General features: G+C 37.8%; 1 protein-coding gene across 3 annotated transcripts in view; it reads right to left on the reverse strand.

The window, feature by feature from the left end:
- The window catches only part of ift140 (intraflagellar transport 140 homolog (Chlamydomonas)), a 30,601-nt gene extending 20,499 nt beyond the window's left edge, over positions 1-10,102 (reverse strand). Inside the window, exons 1-19 of one of the 3 annotated variants that reach the window (XM_079600854.1) lie at positions 9,946-10,102; positions 9,169-9,326; positions 8,001-8,225; positions 7,793-7,914; positions 6,553-6,695; positions 6,281-6,456; positions 5,942-6,033; positions 5,707-5,813; positions 4,670-4,809; positions 4,325-4,534; positions 4,040-4,112; positions 3,844-3,935; positions 3,559-3,686; positions 3,360-3,477; positions 2,750-2,871; positions 2,508-2,646; positions 2,092-2,223; positions 1,894-1,929; positions 1,506-1,723 (exon numbers count right to left, since the gene is read on the reverse strand). In XM_079600854.1, the coding sequence (XP_079456980.1) occupies positions 1,506-1,723; positions 1,894-1,929; positions 2,092-2,223; positions 2,508-2,646; positions 2,750-2,871; positions 3,360-3,477; positions 3,559-3,686; positions 3,844-3,935; positions 4,040-4,112; positions 4,325-4,534; positions 4,670-4,809; positions 5,707-5,813; positions 5,942-6,033; positions 6,281-6,456; positions 6,553-6,695; positions 7,793-7,914; positions 8,001-8,225; positions 9,169-9,315 (2,420 nt within the window). In that variant the 5' untranslated portion in view covers positions 9,316-9,326; positions 9,946-10,102. Of the gene's footprint in view, positions 1-1,505; positions 1,724-1,893; positions 1,930-2,091; positions 2,224-2,507; positions 2,647-2,749; positions 2,872-3,359; positions 3,478-3,558; positions 3,687-3,843; positions 3,936-4,039; positions 4,113-4,324; positions 4,535-4,669; positions 4,810-5,706; positions 5,814-5,941; positions 6,034-6,280; positions 6,457-6,552; positions 6,696-7,792; positions 7,915-8,000; positions 8,226-9,168; positions 9,327-9,945 lie in introns of those variants that run through there. The other 2 variants (XM_079600855.1, XM_079600856.1) reach the window with 2 other exon arrangements.
- Between the last annotated feature and the right edge of the window lie 53 nt (positions 10,103-10,155).

Genomic DNA, 10,155 nt, shown 5'->3' on the forward strand with positions numbered 1-10,155 from the left:
TTTTTTAATTAGATGGTACCACTCTTTTCTGTCAGACAGGCCCCAGCAGGTCAAGTTTAACTCATCACTGTCTGATTCAGCAGTGTGTAGCACTGGCGCCCCCCAAGGGTGTGTTAGTTCACCACTTTTGTTTACATTATATACCAATGATTGTATCACCTCTGAGCCAAATCAATATATAGTAAAATTCTCAGATGATACTGTTCTCTTAAGTCTGCTCACTAAAGGAAATAACATAAATATCCACCAAGTTGCTACTGACAAGTTTGTCGACTGGTGCGACTCACATCAACTTCATATTAACACAATAAAAACTGTGGAAATGCTGGTAGACCCCAGATCAGCTGGAGACCAGAGCCCGGTGGTCATTCATGGTCATGACATCTAGCAGGTGACATCCTTTAAATATCTAGGAGTGTCGATTGACAATGATTTGAGCTGGCGCACACATGTTGCAGATATCTGTTCAAGAACACATCAGCGCCTATATTTCTTGCGCAGACTTAGAGTATTTGGGGTCTGTAAAAATATTATGTTAATCTTCTATAGAGCTACAATAGAGTCCATTCTTCGGTACGGTATCACAAGCTGGTTCGGAAATCTGACAGTTAAAACAAAAGCGCAAATTTTTAATCTGGTTAGGACGGCAGGCAAAATCATGGGTACACCAGCACCCCTTAACCCACAGGAGTTTTTCGAACAGGCCATATTCAATCAGGCTAAGAACATTGTATCGGATAACTCCCATGTGTTGTTTTCTGAGTTTGACCTATTAAACTCCGGAAAAAGATACAGGGTCCCTCTGTGCAAATATAATAGGTATAAGCGCTCATTTGTTCCTCTTGCAATTAAGCTCCTAAATGATCAACCCTGTGCATGAGACCATGTACTGTTTTAATGCTATGGACATGATATGTTGCTACTTTGCACAAGCAGTTTTTAAAAAAAAATGGTGACTTGCAGTTTTGCACAGCTCTCTGAGCAGTCTTATGTTTTATGTATCATCGTCTCTTATCTGTTTTAACTCTGTACTTGTGTTTGTCTTTGTTGTAATTTTCTTTGTAGCAATCTCTTTTTATCCGAACCAAATTTCTCCTTAGGGAGACGAATAAAGATACCTTGACCTTGACCTTGACATGGCGTCTTAAAATGCAGTACTGATGCTGAGGCGCTGAAAAGAAGTCCGAGACATCTTTCTAGCACTTAACATAGAAAAAGAATTAAAAAGTAGAGCAGGCTGAACAAAAAAAAGTGTCCCTAAAAGTGTGAAAATCTGATTACTTATTATTTAAAAAAGTGATTAAAACACATTGAAGTGACTTGGACATACACTTCTTATAGGTTCTGTTGTTTTGGAGTAACCTGAGGTTGTATCTTGATCAAGGTCACAAGTTCACAGATCAGCTCTTGTGAGGTTTGAACATACTCTGATCAACTCAAAAGCTCAAACACTGATAAACCTCATTGCTCTGGTTGGTAAGATGTGAGTGCACGAGTACATGTACCTCTTGATGAGTTTGATGGCTTTGAATGCTTCGTCCATGTCCCCTATAGTGAGGTAGAAGCTGAAGTTCAGCATGGCGTCTCGGGTCTGCTTCTCGCAGCTCTCCAACCCTACAAAATCTCGTAGGGCTCGTCGTACCACCATCTGAGGGGCCGACGGCACCTGGGGTGCGTCGGCGGGAGTCGAGACCGCCTGGCCCTGATCTCCAACCTCACCCAGCTGAGAGGACAGAGAGAAACATTCATTAACGATAAACCTTTAGCAAAACGCAAACACTCTTTTTGAACCAAATTCAGAAAGATGAATGAAGAGAGAAAGAGTGATATGTATCAAATGGATGATTCTTTTGCCAAATGGTTGATTGGCATTGTGATTGTGATGGTACTCACGTCAGGAAGAACGAGTCTTCCCCTCCGAAATAAGAGCTTAAGAGCAGCAGGACAGTCAGAAGGAACATCAGAATAAGAAAAATAAAAGGATGCATGCAAGAAATACAGAAACATTTATTTAAAGGGGTGAGAAATAGAGATGTATAGATTCACATAGAGTTAGGAGGAGGGGAATGAAGGACTCCTGTGTGTTCATACCTTACAAATATAATAGTAATACGGTGTATCTAGAGCCAGCAGAGAGAGCAGCGTAGCTGGTTTAGGCTGCGAGTCCTGCAGGAGGAGACCATGTTCCTGTGTCACAAAGAACGTCACCACCATCAAGTCCTCCTGTCAGGGAAAACAAAAAACTCTTAAATATATTTGAACTAATTTATTTAGCCATCATAATGCATTCACTTTTAAATTTTCAAATTCCAAGAAATAAATTCAAATGTCTAAAAATGCATCGTTTTTAGTACGGAAAACTAATTTTGCAAATGAGCCATGACTATGAAAATACACTTTTTTTCTAAAGGAGTCTTTTAAAGAAATGATGAATATGTATATATGAAAAAAGCCCATTTGACAGGTTAAACAAATAATTTCATTTTCATTATCATGTTGTGCTTTACCTTCTCTGTTTGTGATTGGCTACTTCTGAGGAGGTCAGAGTTCACAGGAACTGTTTCACACACAAACAGACGTGGCTCATTCTCGTCCCAGAACTGAGAGACAGGGCAGCGGGCGGCCAACTCCCCCTCACATCGAGTTCTTAAATTGAAATAAAAAAAATGATTGAAATAAAATGCTTATTTTTACGCACTTGCATCATCTCTGTTCCTGTGAGACCACGCAATATGTCGTCTCACAGCACCTTTGACTGTCGTCGGACAGTGCGAGACTGCTCTCTGGCCTCCCTGTGAAAAAGTCGAAGTAAGACAGCGTGTCCAGCTCGATGTCATAGAAATACACTTTGTTATCTGGCCGCCCGTTCACCTACGAAACACAAAACACAACAGAGACATTGGCAAAACCTGCACATACAAATTAAAGGATCTATCTATCTATCTTTTATAATACGTTTAAGCCTATTAAAAAAGCCTGAAATTTATGGATTTCTATTATACTGTAATGTTGAATGGCTATAATTACTAATACATCTTCATGTTGCTTCTACATTCATGTTAGGTGTGATTAATCACAATTAATTACAGAAAAATGTGTGATTAATTAGTAACATTTTTGATTGGTTGACAGCACTAAATTAAATTATCTAAATCCCACAATTTTTTATTATTTAGTCAAAGTTTCTTACAGCCATATTTAAGTTTTTCATTACCATTTTCACCTTGCTGCATTTCTGCAGTTTAGTTAAAAAAATTAATCTTGGTCGAATTTCATTGTGAGCATCAAACTTGTAATTTAAAAGAGCAAAATCCTGTTTTCCATTATATGGTCCCTTTACGAATTGTCTTTTTTTGTACCTGTGTAACGAGGACGCTCAGCTGACTGCCGCTGGCGTTGCATTTGACGGATCTCAGAGCGCCCAGGTCAGGAATGAGGTCACAGAGGTTCTTTGTGACGCCCAAGGGTTTGGCCTCCCTGTGCACACAAACACACACACACATTATACACTCATATACCTTTACACATGTTTGTGTAGAACTGAGTGTGTGTGTTTACCTGCGTGTGAGGTTAAAGACTCTGACGTGAGAAGTATCTGTTCCCACAGCCAGGTAAGACCCACACACACTCAGCAGTGTCGGGTTTCCTTCCACTTCAGAAAACACCAGCAACTGTTTCACTGTGCCCTGGACACACACACATACACTTAAGAAACACAAACTTGGGAATGTGAACATTCATTGTGTACAATGTGTATTTTCATATGTTAAAGAATGTGTACGTGAGTGTAGAGTTTGTGTGCATTAGTGTGTTTAAGAACATCACTTCTGTGTGTGTGTGTACCTGTGGTGTGCGTATCTGGACGCGGTTGGGTTCTATGGTATAAATGTTTTCATCATGTAACGCAAGAGCAGCAGACTCACACTGGAAAGAACCTGATGAAAAAAACACAAAATTCATCAGAAAATGACTCTAGACACTGACATATAAGCAGATCCAGATTCTGTGGTGCTGCAGATCTGTCATGCGGCATTAGTACCAGTGCTGTGTAGTGTTTGTCCTGATGGCTCATACACTGTGATATATTTCCCATTCCACACTGCAACCATATCCTGTAGAAACACATATTTTTATTAATAATATATTACATTTATATTTATATATACATTTATTTTCTTGTTCTACGAAAATAAATGTCCCTGATCTGGCAATAATCTACATTCTACATTCATCATATCATCTTGTGAACAATGATGCTGACTTGAATGTTTATAATTTGAACGATGAAAGACTAGAAAAGGGCTGTGTGTTGTGAATGTGTTACCTTGGTGACTTGCACGGCTCTGATGTGTGTGTCTGTGTGGAAGGTGATGTGTGTGTTGCTGTTGAAGTTGGCCAGACTGAGCTGTGTTGGTGTGAGCTGCACTGCTGCCATCTGCTGGCTGTAATGAGAACACATCACATGTTCTGACAGGATCACCACACAGCTGCTGTTGCTGCTGCAGACGGCCAACAGATGAGAACTCGAGCCCCACTGCAGACACACACACGGCAGAGAGACTTCAGACATGCTAGTAACTCATATAATGACTTTATATACATTATTGGTATAACTTTTCCTTTCTTTAACTGGAAATATCCCTGAATACACCTCAGAAGGGTGCTGTACCTGTAGCTGTGAGATGTTTCCTTCCACCTCTGCTGGTGTCTGGAGTTTCCACTGTGTTTTTGTGTCACCTTTCTGATCACTCACCGTCACCATGTGCCACAGAGCAACACGACCCATGCTGGTACCTGCCGCAAGCACTTCTGCAAGTGAAGATCAGATTAGTTCTGAATAAAAACACATAGCCTTAAACATTTCCTTATCACATAAAAAATAAACGTATAAGGCTGCACGTCAAGCATGTCAAAATAGTGAGCATAAAATCCTGTTCACATTTACATAATATTTTATCTAAAAGTATATACAGTGCATTCAAGCTATGCATTTTATCAGCACAAGCACACCATGAGAACCAAACCAATGACATTAGTGTTGCAAATACAATGCTTTACCAGATCATAAAAAAAATCATTCTACATAATACTTTTTTCTTGTTTTTGCAAAACATTTATCCAAATTTTGTATATCTAACACAAGTTTTACAAATCTATTTAAGAATGGGGTAAGAACATAAAACTTAAATTAATATACACTACTGTTCAAAAGATTTAGATCGGTAGGATATGGTATTGTTTTTGAAAAGTCTCTTCTGCTCACAAGGCTGCATTTACTTGATCCAAATACAGTAAAAACTGTAGAATTGTGAAAAATTATTACAATTAAATAACTTTTTTCTATTTCGTTATTTTTATTCCTGTGATCAAAGCTGAATTTTCAGCATCATTACTCCAGTCTTCAGTGTCACATGATCCTTCAGAAATCATTCTAATATGCTGATTTGCTGCTCAAATTTACAGTATTATTATTATTATGATGTTGAAAACAGTTGGGTAATTTTTTTTTTCAGGATTCTTTTAATGAATAGAAAATTCAAAAGAACAGCATTAAAGCTTTTGTATCCTTAAGGAATAAAAGTATTAATTTCTTTCCAAAAAATTTATTTAATTAAAATTCTTCCTGACCCCAAACTAATGTTACAAAAGCTTTCTATTTCAGATTAATGATATATAGAGATAGAGTTGTCACAGTGCAAGTCTTACGTTTAGAAATGCAAAAGGACACACAGTTGAGCAGCTCTCCTTTCTCAAAGCCCAGAGACTCGTCCAGCGACAGAGCGTAATGATCGTCCAACTCCACATCCCACAACCTAAACACACACACACACACACACACACATCAGAAGAAGAACATTTCAAGGGCATCTGGTGCGAAACTATGAAATACTTTAATATACACTGTAAAACCAAACACGGAAGTCTAAAATTTGATGTTAACCTGATGTGTTGTTCTCCTGATGCTGTGATGAGCAAACCGTTTTCTGTCCACAGAATGTCTGTGTGCTGCCCACCTCTGCTACTGAGCTTCACCTGCACACACACCAGGGTTATTATAGTTAACTAAAACTGAAATAAAATATTCAAAAACAAACTTAAACATATTATTGAGATACTATAACAGTATCTTAGTAATATTAAAATAACACTGACACACACACACACACACACACATCTCAGCAATCTGATGTTCGTCTGGTTTTTGCGGCAGTATACTGATATCTGATTGGCTGTTTTCGTAAAGCCCTTGTATATGAGGTGTTATCTGATTGGTTGTTACCTTACTGATCTCCTGAGTGAACCCTTCTGGCCCAACACTGAACTGAGAGAGCAGCAGAGATTCAGTCACCACGGCGAGAACGGCTCTCCTCTTGGAGTACCACATCTTCTGTACCGCACTCTCAACAGACAGCAACGCCACACTCCGCACCTGCTCATCCACACTGTACACGCTCCCTACAACACACACACACACGCGGTTAGGACAAACCCAGAGCGACTGCACATCACCATCGGTACGTCCTGATACGTCAACGTCCTGCTGTCTCTCACCATCAGCTGCACTGATGTAGAATGCCAGTCCTTCCTGTGATCCCAGCGCAAACACTGCTCCTTTATTGCTCTTCTTCCAGTTAAACATGTCCAGAGCGCTTTCATCCCCGCTAACAGCAGCGCGGGCCAGCATCGCCACATCCCTACAGAAATATTCAGGATTCTTATACCAGATAGATACTTTCTTACCAAAGCAACTAACAATAAGAAGTGGATACACAGTGTAGTGAAAAAGAGGTAAACCGTAGCAAAAAGAGTACTTCTTACAGAAATAATATAAAGTACTTTAAAACAAACTTGAGTGCAAACTTAATGTAATGTTTTCAGAAAAAGACAGTATAATAGTTTACATTTATATAAAATGCAATTAGCTGAAAATTAGATGGCTCTTTGACCCACTTAAGTAGCACTTAAGTCTATTTTGATGTGTAATTACATAGTTACCTCTTTTTTTTATTTTTAAATATGGTTAGTGTACTGACGAATATACTGACGTGACAAGCATTTAAGGTTAACTAAAATATATTTTAATGTCATTCCTATTAAAACTTGTCTGTCATGTATTTAAATATATTTGTAATGACACATTTGTATGATCAAGTTGCAATTTAGTACACTGAAAATATATTAACTTTACATGTAATATAAAAAAACAGTTACAATTATAATCAAGTACTTTACATGTGCTTTAGTATGTTAGTCAACGCATCGAAATAAGAAATACTCATTTAAAGGATGACAAAAGATTATTAAAACATAATTATTTAAAATGCACTTTAAAGTAAAACTTTTGATTTGACAATTATTACAAAGTGCACTTTTTAAAAGTGTACTTAGGTGTGTTAAGTCATGAACGGAGGGACAGAAAGCTCTCAGATTTCATAAAAAAGATGTTAATTTGTGTTTCGAAGATGAACGAAAGACATGAGGGTGAGTAACTAATTAATGACAGCATTTACATTTTTGGGTGAACTATCCCTTGAAGTGGCCTTTTATTTCATTCATTATCTGCAAGTACAGTTTTTAAAATATACACATTTAAGGTACACAACAAGTGCACATTCAATACATTTAAGTGTACTTCTTTTTCCACAAGGGAAACTAAGGTCAAAGATCCAAACAGTAATGATTCAAATGCAATTAAATTGAAATACAACTTAAAACTTGCTCTGTGGTCCAGCTAGAACATTCCTGACACTAAACTGTTCATGTTTGTATTGATGTGGTTAATAAGACTCACTCGGCAGGCGCTGTAGGTCTGAAGATGCAGCACGTCAGTGGTTTACTGTAGTCATGTTTAATCAGAGGAGATCCCTGCAGTTTCCCTCTAGCGTCCACTCTCCACACCGCCATGACACCTGCCTGAAACATACACTAACTTAAGCATTTATTACATTTTATAGGCTATATTTAAATATACGTATGCAATGAAGGTGAATGAGTGTGACCTGATCCCCCGTGACCAGTCTGCTGCCGTTACTGCTCCACTCCAGCACTGTGATGCAGGCGGTGTGTGTGTTGTTGGGCAACGGTGTGTGTTCTCCGGAGGGGTGTGAGAGGAGAATGGTCTCGCCCGTCTCCCACCCCACCGCCAGCAGGGGTTTAGTCGGGTGCCATTGCAACAACGAAGGGCTGAATCCCCGTTCCACATGACACAGCTCAACATGCTCTCCCTAATGACACACACAGATATTACAGAGCACATTAAAACTCAAGGTCATCACTGATACTATATCATAAAATAATTTTGGACCTTTATTATAAAATAAAACATTCAAATTGAAAATAGCAATCTCTGGTTAACTATTAAATATTACGTTAACTATTTATTTAGTTAGGTAGGTTAGGTCTGTAATAATAAAACAATACATTCACTACTGATCAAAGGTTTGGAATATTCAAGATTTTTTAATGTTTTTGAAAGAAGTCTCTCATGGCTGCATTTATTTAATCAAAAATACAGTAAATACAGTAATATTGTGCAATTTAAAATAACTGTTTTCTGTGTGAATAAATTATAAAATGTAATTTATTCCTGTGATAAAAGCTACATTTTCAGCATCATTACTCCAGTCTTCAGTGTCACATGATCCTTTAGAAATAATTATAATATGATGATTTGATGATCAAGAAACATTTATTATCAATGTTAAAAACAGTTGTTGTGCTACTTGATATTTTTATGGAAACTGTGATATATATTTTTTCAGGATTCTTTGATGAATAGAAAGTTTAAAAAAAACAGCATTTATTTCCGAATATAATCTTTTGCAACACTATAAATGTCTTTACTGTACATCCTTCCTGTATTTCTTAAACATAACCCAGACTTTTGAATGTAGGCTATATCACAGTTTTTACACACACAAAAATAAAGAAAATTCACAAAACAGTTATTTAAACTGCAATAATTTTTAAATGTTTAATCAAATAAATCTAGTAGACATCTTTTAAAAACATTAAAAAATCTAACCGACCATAACTTTTAAACAGCTGTGTATTTACTGTATTGCTGAACACGTACATTATAGTTTATAATTCATAAAGTTGTCTGAGTATTGCAGAGAATGCATGAAAAAGCAGTGATCATCAGTGTGTGCAGAGATCATCTCACACCTGTTGCAGGTAAAGATCCACACAGCCGCCGCTGGAGGCATTCACAGAGCCCACGGCCAGCACACACACACTGGAGTGCCATGAGACGAGGACCGCTGCTCCACTGCTGTCAGGGGCCTCCACACGGTGATCAAAATACACAGCCATGACTTACAGATCTACAAAAATTATTATTAGACCGTATTAATATCATAAAGCACATCTTACAGCAGTCATTGATTTTGATCATATTAATTGAGAACATAAATATGACAGCTACTACATCTCTAGATGGCTTAGTGTGGCTAACTGCCCAAATAGAAAAAGTACTGTGGTGGTACTATGGTACAGTGAAGAAATCAGATGATACCATGGTATTTTGATACATACTGTGTGTTTACCATATCCATTCACATCCGTATTTAAATGGTAATGTAATGTACTTAACATGGTTTCTTTATGGTAGTATCCAAAAACATGGTATTAGCATGTTATTATAAGTAAAAACATGGTATTGGCATTTTACTATGAGCAAAACATGGTATTTCTATATAGGTGACTCCTCAAAGTTAACGGTTTGCTGCTCTGATAAAGTTGTAGATAGATGCATTTCTACAGCTGGGGAAACTATTGTGGCGATATATTGTGCTTTTTTTAATGTCATTGGCGAAATGTAATGTAGAATGTTGTTTACATCTGTTTAATGGTAGTAAATCTACCGCTAGCTGTGTTAGCTAATCCACACCGAGGCCTGACGCTTTAAAAACGCTTCAAATAACGACTGTTTAAATAGTTTACCTGAGACCTCTTCCACCACTCAGCACTGCCGTTATGACCGTGTGTTTTTCGCGCAGCATATGTATTGATTTTGACAATAAAAAATGAAATTAGCCCTTCGAGTTTTACGACGCGCCTTTAGCCGTGAAGCGTCTTTTTCGGTTGCCCAGACAACGCCAAGAGGAAGAAGCGCGAAGGGGTGGAGCTAAACGCGTGTGTTGCGTCTCTCAA

This window comes from Phoxinus phoxinus (assembly GCF_949152265.1).
Source record: "Phoxinus phoxinus genome assembly, chromosome: 24".
In the NCBI taxonomy this organism is placed as follows: domain Eukaryota; kingdom Metazoa; phylum Chordata; class Actinopteri; order Cypriniformes; family Leuciscidae; genus Phoxinus; species Phoxinus phoxinus.